The following is a 19,363-nucleotide window of genomic DNA, read 5'->3' as shown; positions in this document are numbered from 1 at the left end:
GTCTGTCCCTCTCGAATAAGGTATGATCACGTGACTCTATCCATTTGATAGGCTAAACTTTCCTTTCTTTCTCACTTTAATTTTCTTATCACCGTCATTCGGCGTTTTTCATGATCATACTAATCAACCATCTCTCACCGTTTGATCACATCCCAACCTCCATTCTCATCCCTTGATTACCTTCTTATCCGTAATGCATCATTTCTTGTGCAGTTGCAGTAGATGTGGAAATAGAGGAAAATAGAAAAAGGCATATATATAAACCAGCCACAGATACTTTGACTCTCTAATCTGTCTCTCATTATAGTACAGAAAACCCTTTTCTCTTTCTCTATCTGAAAATCACTGCACCATAAACACCAGGTAACCTTTTTATTTTTATTTTATTATAATTACTATCTCTCTTTTGTTATTATCGACATTTATGAACTTGGGATCTGATTTGTTTTGGAAAGATGATGTTTCGGTTCTGAAGGACTAGACCGATCCATTTTCTTTCTTTAACATTTGGATTCATATTGCTTTTTTATGTTGGGGTTTTAGGAAAGGATGGGTTTTCGTTTTGTAGGTGCTTCTTATAATTGATTATTCAGATGGTTAGTGGTTATAATGGGCTCTCTCTCTTTTTTCTCATCTTCTTCCTGACTTTAGGTTTTTGAAGCAACATTTGTGAAAATGGAAAATGGGGTAGTAATGGTAGATAATAAGATTGCGGAAGAAAGAGTTGCCAATGAGGAAGTGAAGGTGACGCTTGCTGGGGATTCCGGTGAAACAGAAGAACCAGTAGATGAGGTTTTTGAGGAGGCAAGTTCAACACTGGAGAATTTGCAAGAACAGGCAGAAAAATCTGGAGTGGATGGCGGCAGTTCAGTTGAGGATGCAATTGGAAATGTTGAGACATTTGGCGATACTGGTTCAGAGGTAGTTAAGGAGAACTTGAATTTAGAACCTGAAGCAGAGACCTTTCAAGAGGCTATTGAAACTCAGGAGAACGACGTTCCAAGTGAGGTTGGAACTCAGGAGGCTGTGGCAGAGTTGGTGGACCAGCAGAAAGGTGAGAGTGTTGGTGGTGGTGTGGTGTCAGATAAGATTGACGAGGGAGGGACTGAAATGGGCAAAAACAATGATGAATTGAAAGGTGGGAAGGAAGTACCTGAAATCAGTGGTACTGGAGAAGCAGAAGTTCCGAGGGATGAGGAAAAAAGAAATCTCAAGTCTGATTCAGGAATGGAGATGCCTGTAAAAGGAGATACTGATCAGGGAAAAGAGGATACGGAAGTGAAATGTGCCACAGCTGATCTTGGTTCAGTAGACGGAGATGAAGATGAAAAGGTTTTTGCTGCTGTGGAGGTGGAGGATAACATGAATGGAGAACTAAAAGATTTATTGAATGCTAGAGACATGAAGCTTAATAGTGAGATTGATGAGCTGAAAGATGGGCTGTCTGAGCCAGGGAAATCTGTTGAAGAGACAGTTGCTTCTGCAGATGAACTAAAAGATTTATTGAATGCTAGGGACATGAAGCTTAATAGTGAGATTGATGAACTGAAAGATAGGCTGTTTGAGCCAAGGAAATCTGTTGAAGAGACAGTTGCTTCTGCTGATAGAAACTTATCCTCTTCAGAAAAGTTTGCAGATGAGAGGAATGAGAAGATTGAGGCTGGTAAAGCTGATAAGATTGACAAGGCAGGTACTGAAATGGGCGAAAAGACTGATGAATTGAATGGTGGGAAGGAAGTACTTGAAATCAATGGTACTGGAGAAACAGAAGTTTCGAGGGATGATGAAAAAAGAAGTCTCAAGTCTGATACAGTAATTGAGATGCCTGTAAAAGGAGATACTGATCAGGGACAAGAGTGTACAGAAGTAAAAGGGGCTACGGCTGGTCTGGATTCAGTGCATGGTGGAGATGAAGATGAAATCAATGGTACCGGAGAAACAGAAGTTCCAAGGGACGAGGAAAAAAGAAGTCTCAAGTCTGATACAGTAATTGAGATGCCTGTTAAAGGAGATACTGATCAGGGACAAGAGCGTACAGAAGTAAAAGGGGCTACAGCTGGTCTTGATTCAGTGGATGGTGGAGATGGAGATGAAAAAGCAAATAAGGCTTTTGCTGCTAAGGAGGTGGAGGATAACATGAATGGAAAAGTAGAAGATTTATCATATGCTAGGGACATGAAGCATAATGGTGAGATTGATGAACTGAAACATACGCAATCTGAGCCGAGTAAATCTGTTGAAGGAACAGTTGCTTCTACAGTTGGAAACCTGTCCTCTTCAGAAAAGTTTACAGATGAGAGGAATGAGAAAATTGAGTCGGGTAAAGCTGATTTGAGGACAGAGGTTCATGATGGTTTTCAATCTCGGCTCCCTGATGAAATGGTGGGTAATAAATGTCAAGATATTAATTTTGTGATTGAACATTCTGATGATAACGCAGAGAAAAATCAACAAGATAAGCAAAGCACCCAAGTGACGATAGAGCAGGAAGTGCAACATGCTCCAGGATCTTCAGTGTCTGCTAAAGCCGAAGAATTTGGGAAAAAAGTGGACATGGCTCAGGAGCCTAAGCCAAACAACTCTGTCACTAGAGAATGTGAAATTCTTCCTGCTCCAGCATTGTCATCATCTGTTAAATCTACTAACCCTGCTATCTCTCCTCATCCTGCTGGCCTTGGGCGCGCTGCTCCATTATTGGAACCTGCCGCCAGGGTGGTGCAGCAGCCTCGTGCAAATGGAAGTGTCTCACAGGCACAGGCACAGGCACAGGCACAACAAATTGAAGATATTGGCAATGTGGAGGCTGAGGAGAATGATGAGACTCGTGAAAAGCTTCAGTTGATTAGAGTTAAGTTTTTGAGGCTTGCAAATAGGCTCGGGCAGACTCCCCATAATGTTGTTGTGGCACAGGTTTTGTACAGACTAGGATTAGCTGAGCAGCTCCGGGGGAGAAATGGGGGCCGGGTTGGTGCCTTCAGCTTTGACCGTGCAAGTGCTATGGCTGAACAGCTTGAGGCAGCTGGAAATGAACCCCTTGATTTCTCCTGTACAATTATGGTCCTTGGGAAGACCGGAGTTGGTAAAAGTGCTACTATTAATTCAATATTTGATGAAGTCAAGTTTGGCACCGATGCTTTCCAGACTGGTACCAAAAAGGTTCAGGATGTTGTGGGTACTGTGCATGGTATTAAAGTTCGTGTAATTGACACACCAGGCCTTCTTCCTTCCTGGTCTGACCAATGCCAGAACGAGAAGATCCTTCACTCCGTTAAGCGTTTCATTAAGAAAACACCTCCAGATATTGTGTTGTACCTTGATAGGTTGGACATGCAAACGAGGGATTTTGGTGATATGCCCCTCTTGCGTACCATAACTGAGGTCTTTGGTCCCTCTATATGGTTTAATGCAATTGTGGTTTTGACTCATGCAGCTTCTGCTCCACCAGATGGTCCTAATGGTACTGCTTCTAGCTATGACATGTTTGTCACTCAACGTTCTCATGTTGTACAGCAGGCTATTCGTCAGGCAGCTGGGGATATGCGACTCATGAATCCTGTTTCATTAGTGGAGAATCACTCTGCATGTAGAACCAATAGGGCAGGCCAGAGAGTATTGCCAAATGGTCAGGTCTGGAAGCCTCATTTGTTGTTGCTTTCGTTAGCATCTAAAATTCTGGCCGAGGCAAACACGCTTTTGAAGTTGCAAGATACTCCCCCAGGAAAGCCTTTTGCTACTCGAGCAAGAACACCTCCTTTACCTTACCTTCTTTCATCTCTTCTTCAATCGAGACCGCAAGTTAAGCTTCCTGAAGAGCAGTATGGTGATGAGGATGGATTAGATGATGATTTGGATGAATCCTCTGACTCCGAGGATGAGCCAGAATATGATGAGCTGCCACCTTTCAAGCGGTTGAGTAAAGCACAAATAGCAAAGCTTAGTAAGGCTCAGAAAAAAGCATATTTTGATGAGTTGGAATATAGAGAAAAACTTTTTATGAAGAAGCAACTGAAGGAAGAGAAAAAGCAGCGAAAGATGATGAAGAAAATGGCATCTGCAGCCAAGGATCTGCCAAGTGAGTATGGTGAAAATGCAGAAGAAGAAAGTAGTGGTGCTTCTTCTGTTCCAGTTCCAATGCCAGATTTGGCGTTGCCTGCTTCTTTTGATTCTGATAATCCAACTCATCGCTATCGTTCCCTTGATTCCTCCAACCCATGGCTTGTTAGGCCAGTTCTAGATACTCATGGTTGGGATCATGATGTTGGTTACGAAGGTATTAATGTCGAAAGACTGTTCGTTGCAGAAAAGAAATTTCCTATTTCATTTTCTGGCCAGGTTACAAAGGACAAAAGGGATGCCAATGTCCAAATGGAACTGGCCAGTTCTTTAAAGCACGGGGAAGGTAAAGCAACTTCATTGGGTTTTGATATGCAGACTGTTGGAAAGGACTTAGCCTATACACTGCGCAGCGAGACCAGGTTTAGTAATCTGAAGAAGAATAAGGCAATGGCTGGCATCTCAGTTACACTCTTAGGTGATGCGCTATCAGCTGGAGTGAAATTTGAAGACAAACTGATTGCTAATAAGCAGTTCCAAGTAGTCATGGCTGGGGGTGCTATGACTGGACGTGGCGATCTTGCTTATGGGGGCAGCTTGGAAGCACAATTGAGGGATAAAGATTACCCTCTGGGTCGCTCCTTATCTACACTTGGCCTATCTATCATGGATTGGCATGGAGATCTTGCCATTGGATGCAATATACAGTCACAGGTGCCTGTTGGACGGTCTACGAATCTAATAGCTCGTGCCAATCTGAATAACAAAGGTGCTGGACAAGTCAGTTTACGAATAAATAGCTCTGAACAGCTTCAGCTTGCTTTGATTGCTGTCCTTCCTTTACTGAAAAAACTATTTGAATATTCACATCAAGTGCAGTATGGACAATGATGAGAATTAGGTTGCTACGGATAATACAAATTTTTAAAAATGGCCAAGTCTCTGTGGTCTTTCAAGAGGTGAGTGAAACTCTGAAAGTAAGGTGCTGAAATTTCTATAATATTTTTCTACCATTTCTTTTATCTTTGCTGGATATGGTGATTGTAGTTTCGTTGTTTAGATATTTTGCATAATAAGGTTTTTTTTGTTCCCATGAAATCATCCTCTCCTCAATCAAGAGTTGTTTCTTTTCTCACTTTCCTACATTATTAATATACTATAGGATAAATAGCCAAAATGTTCTACAAATAGGTGTATTTACATGTATGTAATTGATGATGAGGTGGCATTTCAATATTCATCATGGACGGAATTAGAAATGTAGTGGAACATTATAAAAGATCACTTGCAAGGGGGTTAACTTGCAGGTGACACCGCCTGAGCCAGTATGAAGCATAAGGCAGTGATCAGGACGCCCTTAGTGCTGCAACCTGTGAGGTCCCTATTCTTTGGGGGATAACAACTGCAATTGAATGGTAAGGGGTCTCCTCTTCCTTGAAGGCCTTCCCAAAGGGTCATAGCAGTCCCATTTCTCTTGGCGGCCAGTGCATAGATAAGAGCAACCTTTGACTCAGGGTCAGTACTCTCCAGTAGCATTTGTGTCTTCCTTTTCAACCCTCAGCTGCCAAGACTAATGAGGTTAGGAAATTTGTTTATTCTAGATTATAGCAGTAAGGGCGACATATTTAAGACCCTGAGATTATAGAGCGGATAGATTTTAACTGTTGTAGGGATCTTCTAGTGCACTTATGAACTAAAATGTTAGAATTTCAAAGTCGAAGACGATGGCCTCAGTAAAGGAAAATCTGGTGTCTGAACTATAATAATAAATGTAGGATTTGCATTTCAGTACAAGAGTCCATTAATCCCAAATTTTAAAAGACTTGGTTGGTCTGTATAGACGTAAGATTTTGAAGTATTGGCATTTGGCAGGTCCAGGTAATTAGTTGGCCGTAAAAGCTGAGAGGAGCATTGATGAAAGGAGGTGTGAGCAAAATGCAAACATGTGAAAAGCCAGACACCAAGTTTTCCTGCTAACTTGACTTTAAATCCTTTTATTTTCAACTGCGTAACACATGTCCTGATGCGGTACTTTTCATTTTTAATAATTGCTGGTATGCCCGCATGAGCGGGAGCTGATTGGTGTGTTAAAATTTTAGACCAGAAAGAGTCTGTTATGATTTGATTAGAACAATGCATCATAATAATATACATAAAACACATCTGGGGAGCAACATCCAGTTCATATCAAATTTTTTCTTTTAACTAAAATTAAAAATCCCATTGGCTTCCTGTAGGCTCTGCAGTGGCTGGCCAATTCGCCTTCAATCGTGCTCCCTACTTACAAGCTACCCCCTTTCTTCCAGCATGCAAAATCTAAATGCACTTGAAAACAAAGCATGTGCAGTGCAAGTTGCCAATACATCTTCACAACTTAAAAGATCAGGGTATCAAGTTGTGCTATGTTACTCAAGTGGGAAGAAAGTAGTAATGACAGAATATATAACTTGGCTTAGCAAGTGTGGTTCCTCAACTTTCAAAATATAAGATTCCTTTCCAATAGGACTGAAAAAGACTTCTAAATGGTGGAAGCCATATGACATCTTCTAATGCAAACTTGAGCACGCCATCTCATTGTTTTATCGTAACTTCAATCTTAATACATGAAGTTTTTCCAAGAAAAGGGGGAATCTCGGATCAAGAACTTTAAAAAAAAAAGAAAACCCAAAAGTATGATCTGATTTTGCACAAATACACGTACCGTGCATTAGGATTAAAGATATCAGATGGCAAAGACCAGAGTAGCTAAAAAGAAACAACTAATACACAAACCTTAAAAATAGGATTTATTTGGTCACCAATTCAAACAATGATGAAATGAACTCGTGCTCACAAGATCAATAAAAACTTGAAAATAAAATTAATAAACTCTACACGGAGCAACGTTCCTGCGGCAAACAAGACATGTTTGACCAAAGCCAATGCAACTAATTCGAAGCCTACCAAAATTGTTTAAATACTGCATTGACAATAATAACAGTCACAACAAAAGACAAACAAGTCTCAACAAATTAGACATCCAAAAATTTCAAAAGTTCTTCTCCTCCCTTACTTCAGACCTAAGCTTTCATATTTGTTTTCTCTATCTTCAATTGTCCGCAACATGGCCATTCTCTGTCTCAGAGCTGGATTCAGAAGAAAACTAGGTCAGAGCAAACACTTGTCATGTCGTTCTGACACAATAATAATTAATAGACAATGCTCTCCCCGAAAGAAAACAATAATTCAAAAGTGGAATCTCATAGGCGAGGGGCTTTCCATGGAAAAGATCAAACGTGTGTGCGATTTCAGGGGTTTGAAACCAATCATCACTTAATTACCATGATTATGATCATATAGACCCATAGCAACTAACAATATGTTCTTGACATTTTCTTATACAGGAGGGGCTTTCACTTGAAAGTACTCGCAGTATTACCCATGCTTTACACTTACCAGTTACCGTAACTGTTGATACATTACTCAAATAGGAACAAAAACAAGAGAGATGAAAAAGATGCATAGCTATTTGTCGATTTAGGTAGATAAATTCAATTCCCTTTCCCAGAATCCCTAGCTTAAAAGATATAACGATGGAGTACTGCTACATAGATAGGAAAACACCGTTCTATAGCAATTGTGGCAAGCATAAAAATATAGTCGTGCTACTTAATTACACACACAAACACACCCAAACGCAGTTAATATATGTATATATTCTCAAATCAACAAGCAATGAATATGAGATAAGTGAACAAACCTTTGGGGTCGATCAGCAGCAGCAGCAGCCTCATCAGACTCATTCTTCCTCCAGCTCCTTTCAACGGGGGCACGCCCATTTCCACCAAAGCTTGCCTTTCGTCCTCTCTCTTTCTCTGCAACCGCAACTGTCTCTTTAATCTTAACAGCTTCCAGCTTCTCATCAATCTCCTTCCAATCTTTCCCCTTTTCCTTCAACACTTCCTCTCTCGGCCTTGCCTCGCCAAAAGGATTTGCCCCTTTAGGCTTGGGCGCAGTCAATTCCTTTTTAGCCTCCTCGGTCACAGGAACGGTGCGTGGCTGAAGCACAAGCCTTGGTCTCACTCCACCACTACCAGCAGTACTGCCAGTCTCCTCCTTTTTCTTTCCCCAATTATCCAAATCCCTTGGGGAATCCCTTGATTGAAGTGAATCGAAACTGCTTCTTCTCTCAAATCCCCCACCAAATCTCCGTGGCGGTGCTGCAGCATTCACGCTTTTACTACTCTTATTAGATGCCCAGTTATCTACTTCATCGGCTTTCGATTGCGAATCAAAAAACCCTCCCTCTCCTCTATCTCCCCTCTCAAATCCACCCCCAAATCCGTTCCCAGCAGGAGTCGATTTCTTAGCCGACGCCCAATTATCCATCTCATCGGCGCGTGAGGGAGCCATTTCTTTATTGGAATCTCTATTTGAAACCCTAGAAGATCCCCATCTACTATTACTTGAGGAATCGTCGCCGCTGGAATTGTATCGGTTCGAACCATAGGATTTAAAACCGCCGCCAAGACGGTTGCGATCGAGTTCCTCGGGAGAGCGTTGGCGAGGACCGGTAGGGAGTAGGAGGAGGTCCTCGTGAGTCAGGCCAGTTGGCTCACTCGGCTTAGCAGAGCCATAGGCAGCAAATTCGGCGAGAGAGATGGGTTGGCTCTTCTTTTTCTTGGTTTTGGTGGAGGCGGCGGCGGATAAAGAAGGGAAATCCGCGAGCTTTTCAGCGGAAGAATCGACGCGGCTCTGTTGCTGGAGTTCAGCTTCATTTTCTTCTGCATCGAGAGCCCAAGCGCCGGCTTTGCCCCAAGGAGACGATACAGTTGCCGCCATGATGGATGGTCGTTTTTGGTATTGGTTTGCGCAGTGTAGTAGGATGGGGAAAGTGAGAAATGAGATTAGCAGATTCAGATCCGACGGTAGATGAATTTTAGAATGAATAAAAACACGGGACGATTGGGATTTTATATGACCGGAACTTGTTTTGTTTCCTTATCCCACTCGGAATCCAATTCTACTGCCAATGTTTGAAACCAAACAAATACTGGGACCTACTTTTTTTTTTCTATAAAAATAGTCATTTGTGGATACAAACTCTTTCAGCTTCCTTACTCTGTGTCTGTGGCCGACCATGATACAACTTCTACACGCGGAAATCTAACAAATTGCACTACATTAGGCTTTTAAGCTTGGATTTTTTAAATTCTAAAATTCACATCTGATTATTACTATTATTTTTATTAAATTTATTGATGTTTGAAATAAATAAAAAATACTCACAATTAAAAAATAACTCTGAAATCAAACTCTTAAAAAAAATTAAACTCCTAAAACTAAATAAAAGCTAATAATACAAAGATATGTAGCATCTTATGTGTGGATATTTTTTATTCCACTACAAGTTGGACATTCATGGTTTGGTAACATAAGAAACCAAGGAATTTGACTCAATGCCAAAATACCCACAATGCCTAATCTCAACACACTACCAACGTTAGCGTTTCATACTTTTGCAATGCATTATTACATTTTGATATACTCATTTTTTTATAGGCCAATAATCGATGAAATCACAAATGGAGTCGACATTACAAATTTTTCTTTTTTTGTGAGAGAAAGTATAAAATATCTAGGGGAAATCGCATCTCGTTTTTATCTATTATTGCATTTATTTTATGTATTAATTTTCTTAGTAATTTACTACTTTATTTTATTTTAATTTTATGAAATTTATATATATTTATATTATATTTAATATATTTTCATTGTTTATTTTTAGAATATTTTAAAATTTATATTTAAAATTTATTATATAATTATAATATTAATTTAATTAAAATAATAATATTTTACCCGACCATAACGACCAAATTGATTATCATCATGCATAAGACTATTAAATTCCCTAGTATAAAATATTTTAAAATCATCATTAATCTCCATTTTTCTTTTTTTGCTGGATTATTATATGGTGATTTTTGAACTTTCCATATACATATATAGAAATAGAAAAAGATAGACTAGAACCAACATCTCTTATGTCATATCTATGACAATATTAAAACGAAATTGAGATCTGGATGAAATATAATGAAATAAGGTCACTTTGAGGTTCCTTATGAAATGAGGCATGGAACGGAGCCACTACAAACAAGTTTCGGGAGTTACAAAGGAAATTTTAAGTTCATATTAGTCATGGGTGGAGAATGAGAATTGAACTCTATGAGATCTAATCTCTCGTTGTTCTTCAATAGCTCAAAGGTGGAGAACGAGAATTGAACTCTATGAGATCTAATCTCCCGTTGTTCTTCAATAGCTCAACGGTAGAGCGGTCGACTGTTAATTGACTGCTCCTAGGTTCAAATCCTACCTGAGGAGATTTGATTCATTTTGAATTAAAGAATTTAGAATGTCAAAATGAAAGGGTTCGCTTTGACCGCTAAGAGCAAGTAACTCGCTCCCTGTGTCTTTGTTTCTATTGCATCGTATCACATTTTGTTCTGCAATATTTGAGAATCATCATCAATACCTTGGTGTAAATGTTTGATATGCATTAGAAAGTATTGATTAAAATCTTGCAAAGTTGCATTATCAAGTTTAGGTCACTAAATACTTTCTTAAGAATGTAATGATAACTTTCAAGTTTACCCTTTTTAAATTTAAATAATATTCATGAATTTAATATTTTACCATAAATTTTATTAGTAATAAATATTTAATAATACCTTAATTGCTAAATTTTAAAATTATTATTTTAATTTATAATTTTAATTGAAATCAAATTTATTTCAATTTTATCTTGCATATATTTTTAAATATAACAATGCATATATAAAATTTGTTTTGAAATGAATACTATAATAAAATTGAAATTTCGATCCATCAATATATTGGAAGGAAAGAGCCGAAATAATAGAAAATAAATATAATATGTAAACAATATACTATATAGATGAATCAATATACATATCGAAAATAAAATTAGAAAAATAAATCAATCAAAATAACAAGAGAGTTGGTAGTGGAAATGAGGTAATAGCTTCTTCTTTTTATGTTTAATAGATCAATACTCTAAACCAAAACTATTTTGTTTTAATATCTTTTAACTTTCCAACCTACATGGGAAAGTAACTTTCTCACCTTTTATCGTAGGAATTACATAGCCATGTTTATGAGAAAGTAATTCATAAAGGAGTGTTAGGTGTTGGAAAATATGTACATAACATAATTACATGTTATTATTTACTATCATAATAGGTTAGCCCAAATTAAAATGATCTAATTTGGTTAAGATTTGTTGGGTTTTAATTATTAAATAAAGTATGGGTCAAATATGTGTAGATACTCTAGTAACTAATTTCTAATTAATGATGGGCTGATTAAGAATTAGGGCTAATGTGCCAAAGTTATATATATTAAGGTTATGGTCTAAATTACATACAAGATAACTTTTCTAATATCTCATCCTTAGGAAAGAGAGAGCAAATATTCTCTGAATTTATTGTGTGCTAATTTGGAAGATCAAATCTTTAATATCCGAAAAACTTCAAGGAATTCATGGATTCAAGTATACTTTCACATCTACTTTTATTCTTGTTTTGTTTTTAATGATTTAACATGATAGATCTTGATTTACAGTTTGAAGTTTATATTAAATATTGTTTTATGGTTCTAACAAGTGATATCGAGTCTCGTTATGTCGAATTATTGATAATTGATTAAGCTTCTTTATTCTTAGAATGATTGATTCATGAAATTTTATAGGTTTAATATTTTGTATATATTTATGTTAAATCTTTGAAATTCTTGATAAATTTCTTTTAGGTTTTACTCAATTATGATTAATGTTTTTAGTGGTTATGATTGAAATTTTAGGGTTTATACCAAACCCATGTAATTTTACTTTCAATTCTTGGTTTTTTATAGTGAATTATTGTCTTTATTTAATTCTTGGCTCTTAAGACGTGGGTGATTGGTTATTATTTATTGTTTTTTTTAATCTATTAGATGCTTTAATGTTTCATAGGAAAATACAGAACGAGATGCTCCCAATTTTTCATTGATTTGATTTTTTTTCTTTCTCGATATTCATTCAGTGCTTGAAAAGGTTTCATCATTAGTTTTCGTTTAATTCAGATTGAAGGATGCGTGGGTTTATTAGATTAATTGCATTAAATTTAAAGATAAGTGAAATTTGATTTTGAATTTTATTGTAAATATATATTATAATTTTGACATTTTATGATTCCAAATATTCGATTACATTGTGATATTATAATCTATAGTTTGAGTTATGGGATATGTCAATTATTATGATACTGTTTTTTTAATATTTAATTTTGATATATGTTGTTTTGGGAAAATATACATATACATACAATTATCTTTTAATTTGATTGAAAATGAAACTAAGATAAGTTTATTATGTAACAAATAAATTCAGATTTTAGCTTTGAGTTTTAATTAAAGATGTCTAATATTTTAAATAGATTAGTTGAAACAAAATACCGCCAATGTGACCTCTTTAGCTTAGATTAGTTTATTTAAAATATCAAGATGATTATATGTTTTTGTGATTCATGTGTTTATTAATTGACCCAAAGGTAAGTTAATATTTGGCGAATTTCAACGACATCTATGGTGATAAATGTGTGACAATTATAAGGTATTTTATGTGAGCAATAAGTTAGTCCAAAGATTAATTAATTGTTTAACATAATTTATTGTTAATGTTTGATTGCTACAACAAGAGTATCACTTACTATTAATATTACTATCCAAAGACTTGATATTAATGTTGTGTTTGGTATTTTGAGATGAGATTAGCCATTATCTTGAATTTATTGTTTACTTATGAATATTGATGTGAGCTTGTTTTTATTTGTTCTATATTCAACAAGTTCATCTTCTGCTGCCACAATATCTGCTAATATAAATTCTATACCCTACCCATGCTTAATGGGACTAATTTTAAGGAATGGAAAAGACACTTACTTATAGTGTTTGGCTCTATGGACATAGAACTTGCACTAAGGGAAGAACAACCTACACCTCTTACTGCGGAAAGTACCCCTGATTTTAATATGGATTTTGAAAGATGGGATCGTTCAAATCGCATGAGTCTAATGACCACAAAACACAACATTCTAGAAGCCTTTAAGGGCACAGAATCTAAAGAGATTACTCAGGCCAAGGGTTTCCTTGACAAAATTGAGAAACATTTTGCTAAAAATAATAAGGTTGAGATGACACCACTTCTAAATTCTTTGATGTCTATGAAGTATAAGGGTCAAGGAAATGTGAGGGAGTACATTATGGAGATGTTCCATGTTGCTTTAAGACTTAAGACACTTAAGATTGAGCTTTCTGAGGAATTGCTTGTTCTTATGGTTTTGGTATCGCTTCATGCACAGTTCAATCAATTTAAATTAGTTATAACTATCAAAATGAGAAATGGACTCTAAATGAGCTCATTTTTTATTGTGTGCAAGAGGAAGAAAGGCTGAAGTGTGACAAGTCTAAAAGTCCTCATTTGGCCAATGCCCCTAAAGACAAGGGCAAGAAAAGAAAACATTAGAATGAAGCTGGTAAGGGTCTAGCTCAAAAGAAGCAATAGCAAGCTACAGAGAGTTGTTTTTTTTGTAACAAATCTAGACACATGAAAAAAGAATGTACCAAATATTATGCCTAGCGTGCAAAGAAAGATATAATTCTTAATTTGGTATGTTCTAAGGTTAATTTAACTTCAGTACCTAGAAACGCTTGGTAGATAAATTCTGATGCTACTACTCACGTAAGTGTTTCTATGCAGGGTTTCCTGAGTTACTGAAAGCCAAGTGATGGTGAAAGACACATATTCATGAATGGTAGAAAATCGATAGAAGTGGAAATAATTGGGCATTTTAGGTTGTTATTAGGAACTGGTTTTCATTTGGATTTAAAAGACATTTTTATTCTACCGTCATTTAGACAGAATTTAGTTTTTGTTTCTTAGTTGGACAAATTTGGATATTATTGTTTATTTAGAAAGAATCAATTTAGTTTGCCTTGAAATTCGAATGTTGTTGAAATTGGTTATTTAAATACTTATGACAACATTTATTTGCTAGAAACAGTTGCATCCTATAATGAAACATTGCATGTGGAATCACGTGGTATTAAACGCAAATTAAATAAGGAAAATTCAGCATCACTATGGCATAAGCGCTTAGGTTATATCTCAAAAGTTAGAGTTGAACGCCTTATGTCTAATGGTATTTTAGAGTCTCTTGACTTCACAGACTTTGATGTCTATGTCAATTGCATTAAAGGAAAATAGACCAAAACCAAGAGATTGGGTGCAAACAGATCTTCAGACGTCTTAAAATTAATTCATACAGATATTTGTGGAACATTCCCTACGACATTCTAGAACGGTCAACAATATTTCATAACATTCATAGATGATTACTCACGTTATGGGTACCTATATCTCATTCATGAGAAATCTCAGTCTCTGGACGTGTTCAAAGCTTATAAATTTGAAGTTGAGAATCAACTCAACAAAAGGATTAAGAATGTTAGATCTTATCGTGGTGCTAAGTACCATGGTAGATATGATGACTCAAGTGAACAATGTCTAGGACCATTTGCGAAATTCCTACATGAATGCAGTATTGTCTTATAGTATACCATGTCAAGATCACCCAGTATGAATGCAGTATTGTCCCATAGTATACATGTGTGAACCCCTTACATGCAAGACCTTCTTTCTATATGAACCCCTGTAGGTCCAAGCCCATATGTGAGCTTATGAGTGTGAGCCCTATAATATGAGAGCCCCTTGTATGTGAACCCCCTTTTTGCATGTGAACTCATACATGCGAGCCCTTGTTAAGTGAACCCATATGTAAAACAATATAGGTTTGAAAGCACAAACTCTTAGAACATAGATGCAAACTCTAGTTTTTTATGACATGCGAACCCCTGTTTATGCGAGCCCTTGTATAATTGTGACATGCGAACCCCTTACATGCTATTATTTGCGAGCACCTTACTAATAATATATGTGAACTTATTTGATTTTATATGCGAGTCGTGATATGCGAACCAAGTGTTTATTATGTACGAGCCATGCTATGCGAACCATATGTTGATTATATGCGAGCCTATATGCGAACAATAGAATTATGCGAGCCTATATGTGAACATAGGAACATGAGAGCCTACATGCGAACCATAGGTACATGCAAGCCTACATGCGAGCCTATGTGTGAACCCTAGGAACTTGCGAGCCTATATGCACCCCTAGGTGCATACAAGCCTATATGATCATGTGAACCTGTAAATGTGTTAAATAATTAGACTGTTAATTCACATAAAATCCTGTGCATGTGACACTGTGTTTTATTTGTTTACTTGCACCAATTATATGTTATGTGATAATGAGATAAATGTATGCTTAAATACATGCCTTATAATGCCAGTGTGGAATATTGAAGGTAGCATAAAATGATGATAAAAAGCATAGAACATGCTAAATTTATGTGCATAATTACATGAAATCTGGTATGGAGGATGCAGGAGTTCTGTAGGAGACAATGGCAAATTAAGTCCACACTAAAAGTCAGTACTACACGAAGTAGGCGGCAATGTCATCTAAACCAGACAAGACGGGATGGGAGATTTAAAATACATCAAAACCAAACCAAACCGAGATGATAGTTTAAAAAGCCATCAAAACCAGGCAACCGGGATGGTAAGTTATTGTAGTAAAAGTCACCGTCACAGGCGACAAGTGAACGACCATCGTCATCTGAAATCAAATCGGATGGCCAGTTATTGTAGTGAGTTTTTGGAGTGTCAAGCAACACTCGTGGGCAAATAGGATGGACGAGTGGAAACTTAAAACATGTGTTGCATCATATATAATTGTTATTCATAAATTTATTTTATGTTTCATGAAGAATGTTTCGATTTCTACTGAATTTTATATGTGTTATTGTTGTCAAATATATGTAATGATTTAGAATTTAGTCTCACACTAAGCCGTTATAAGCTCATTTCCCTTTCTTTCCCTTTTAAGTAGCACAAAAAACTAGGACTCAGAAAGGCATCGGAGGAACCTCAGATTAGGAGCTCGTTTTTTGTTATTATTGTTTTGAAGTTTTTATTAAAGTTTTCTTTAATTGTTTTCAGGATTGTAGTTATTAATTATTTCTCGCTTTTATATCTAAGGTGAAGTTGTTTAGCTTATTTATTCTAAGGCATGACACTTAGATAACACTTTGATATTTGCATCTTTTGCTTTTCCATTTAGAAATCCATTACTTTAAATGTTTTCCACTGCATTATAAAATTCTTAAAAGCTTTGATAACTCATTTCTTAAAAACCTTACCTCGTTTTCCAAAACCTTTACATTAATAATATTGTAGTTGAATTGTTAAGTAAAGTTGGTTTAAATCAAATGAATGTTTTCCTAAAACAAAAGAGTGATTTTTCATACAAATCAACGCAAGTAAAAGAGAGGCTTTATAGGATCACCTCAATGATCGGGTGTAATGCATTCGACTTAGCCGAAACTCCTAGGCCGGGTCGGGGGTGTTACAATAAGGGTTAATATGCCGATTACCCCTGAACTTGTCCAAAAGTACCTAATTGGTACTTGAACCTTTTTTTGGAGCTAATCGATATTTGAAATTATATTTCGTTACCCAGATTGGTACCTTCGCACTAACACCGTTAGTTTGTACTGACGTGACACAAATGACCAATCTAATGGTGACACGTGGTAGCATTTTAGTATGACACGTGACAAATATAAATTAAAAATCATAAAAATTATATAAATTAAAAAAAATAATATTTTTCACATCAAGAATGAACCTGAACAACTTATTGTCCAAATACACTTGAAGTGTCCAAATTCATTCCAAATATATTTTTAATAAATTATCTGAATCCACATTCGATATTCGAATAACGAATGCAAATATCCGACTCCAAATCCGAGTAAGGGTTACAAAATACTTATCATGGCTCAAACTCTGGACTTTTACAAAGGAAGCTGGCTTAGCCACTAACCAAAGCTAGTACTTAATTTTAATTATAATACACACGAACTACTAAATGATATATAAAAGTTAATATAAATATTTTTAAAATAAAATTAATAATTAATATAATTAATATAATTATGTTTATTTTTTTCATGAGAAAATATATATTCTTTAATATTTTATTCAACTATTCTAGATTTGTGATTATTTTTTTATTATTTGATAACTCAATTATTTGAATCAATGTATTTGGATGGTTTAGGGAATGCAAGTTTAAAAACCACAGTTCTTGAAAAAAAAAGTTAAAATATTCAAAACCAAAATTTAACATGGAAAATTCGATAACCAAACTAAGCTAAACCAAATTATGATGGATGCTTCAAAAAGCCCTAAAACCCCAATCCAAACAAACCAATATCACCCCTAAATGTAACTAACTTTATGGTAGATAATAGAATATACCATTAACAATATATAATTAAGGCAGATTAGTAATGATCTGTAACTCTATATAGTATATACATCTATGTTATTATAATGTACATTTTTGTATTAATGATAAGTAACCTTAAACCCTAAACGTGCAGCTAACCTTAAGTACAATTATTGTTATACTTATATCTCTAACTTAATTTGGACTCGGTAGGAACCCTCACTTACCTATAAATACCCTAAGTATCAACATAGTAGGGGGACTCCTTTCCGGCTTTCGACTCTAGAACGGGTGAACTGGCCTTCTTCCACACCACTCCCTCTCCTCCTTCTCCACTTCCATTGATAATGTGTATCAACAATTATAATATATACAATTAGCATTATATAATTAGGTAGATTAGTAATGATTTGTAACTTTATACAGCTAAGTTATTATAATGCATATTGTTATATTAAGGATCTTAAACCCTAATGGTATGTTTACTTCGATGGAATTAGAATGCGATTCCGGATTAAGTCTGAGAAGGACACTCATTCCATTGTTTAGTTTAATTTTAGCTTTTGAATAGTTAATCTTCATTCCTATCTTATTCGCCAAAACACTAAATTGGAATTCAACGCCTCTACCATATAATAACTATTCGTTAGAGATAAAAAAATAGCTCAAATTTTTTTCTTACCAACACATATACTCTTTAGAAGGTTTTATTATATATATTAAATAATAGTTAGTATGCATTGAAATATTATAAAATAATATTTTTATTTATGTTATATGTTGAATTTTTTATTTTTAAATATTGAGTTTGGAATTTTTTCTTATTATATAGTTTTATTGTGAAATAGTTGTATAGTTTAATATATTATTTTTAAAATATATTTAATAATATTTTAGATTTATTTAATAAAAAATTATTATATTTTATATAATTTATATTAGACTTATAAAAATATTTTAATAAATTATATTGAATAATTTAAAATAGTTTTCAAAATATCTTTTATTTTATTAATAAATATAATTTATTTAAAATTTTATTAAAATATTATTAATAATATAAATAATAATAATATTTGATGCACCATCGATGCATAAATTTCATGCACCATCGTTGAATAATAACATGACACGTCATTAAATAAAACAAAAAAAAGTAGAAGACTTAAAATAAATACTAATAATTTCATCTAAACATAATTAAATAATAATTAATTATGAATAAATATTAATAACTAACGGATTTAGAATCTTAGGTTTAGTACAAGGGTAAAATTGTCATTTTCAACTTATTTCATTCCTATTCGGTAATATTATTTTACCAACCAAATAATGTAATACTATTACAGGTTTATTCTATTTCAGCTCTATTCCATTCCCACAGTATAGCATTCCATTACAACTCTATTACATTCCATTCCAGTTAACCAAACGTGTCGTAAGTTCAAATTTTGTTATAGTATCATTTTACTAAAAACACACACACACACACAAATCCTTACTTTAATATTTGTTAATATGTAAAGTAATGGTATTTTAGTAATTTTCAATTGAATTGGTGTTCAATTGTTTCATCACCAACTCGATCGGAGTTTAATATAAGACTACAAGTATAGATATTAAATAATAGACCCGTTGACAATAATATAATAAATAAAACTTATTTTAGATTTTGAAATTTAAAATCTAATTAAGGAATTGTTTTAATATGAAAATCTAACTACTATTAAGTATTATTATAATTTATACATTTTTAATGAAAATAAAAAAACTTTATTAATTTTCTTTGAAGTTGGGCACATAAGGATAAGCTCAATATGTAGTTGCTCATTTTTTAGTGGTGTCAAAAAC

At 34.9% G+C, this 19,363-nt stretch overlaps 3 protein-coding genes across 8 annotated transcripts; 2 read left to right on the top strand and 1 right to left on the bottom strand.

The window, feature by feature from the left end:
* The first annotated feature begins 205 nt into the window (after positions 1-205).
* Positions 206-6,641, top strand: LOC105762919 (translocase of chloroplast 120, chloroplastic). 6 transcript variants are annotated; one of them, XR_008191914.1, is made up of 4 exons: positions 206-363; positions 652-5,012; positions 5,361-5,468; positions 5,926-6,245. XR_008191914.1 is itself a non-coding variant. In XM_012580896.2 (2 exons), exon 2 carries the CDS (start codon positions 676-678, stop codon positions 4,942-4,944), a length of 4,269 nt encoding a protein of 1,422 aa, XP_012436350.1. In that variant the 5' UTR covers positions 206-363; positions 652-675; the 3' UTR covers positions 4,945-5,188. The 6 variants fall into 6 exon arrangements, 1 of the variants encoding a protein (XP_012436350.1); XR_008191913.1 differs by having other exon boundaries at positions 5,361-5,568; XR_001124047.2 differs by having other exon boundaries at positions 5,361-5,631.
* A 175-nt stretch (positions 6,642-6,816) lies between these two features.
* On the bottom strand, positions 6,817-9,107 carry LOC105762921 (eukaryotic translation initiation factor 4B3). Its single transcript, XM_012580898.2, has 2 exons — positions 7,793-9,107; positions 6,817-7,178 (listed from the first exon to the last, which is right to left on the bottom strand). The coding sequence occupies exons 1-2, from the start codon at positions 8,872-8,874 to the stop codon at positions 7,142-7,144; spliced, it is 1,119 nt and encodes a 372-aa protein (XP_012436352.1). The 5' UTR covers positions 8,875-9,107; the 3' UTR covers positions 6,817-7,141.
* A 3,945-nt stretch (positions 9,108-13,052) lies between these two features.
* Positions 13,053-13,505, top strand: LOC105761915 (uncharacterized). The gene has a single exon (XM_012579851.1). The coding sequence runs from the start codon at positions 13,053-13,055 to the stop codon at positions 13,503-13,505; it is 453 nt and encodes a 150-aa protein (XP_012435305.1).
* The last annotated feature ends 5,858 nt before the right edge of the window (positions 13,506-19,363 follow it).

The sequence above is a fragment of the Gossypium raimondii genome, chromosome 12, assembly GCF_025698545.1.
Source record: "Gossypium raimondii isolate GPD5lz chromosome 12, ASM2569854v1, whole genome shotgun sequence".
Taxonomy (NCBI): domain Eukaryota; kingdom Viridiplantae; phylum Streptophyta; class Magnoliopsida; order Malvales; family Malvaceae; genus Gossypium; species Gossypium raimondii.
This window is presented reverse-complemented; position numbering and strand designations above follow the sequence as displayed.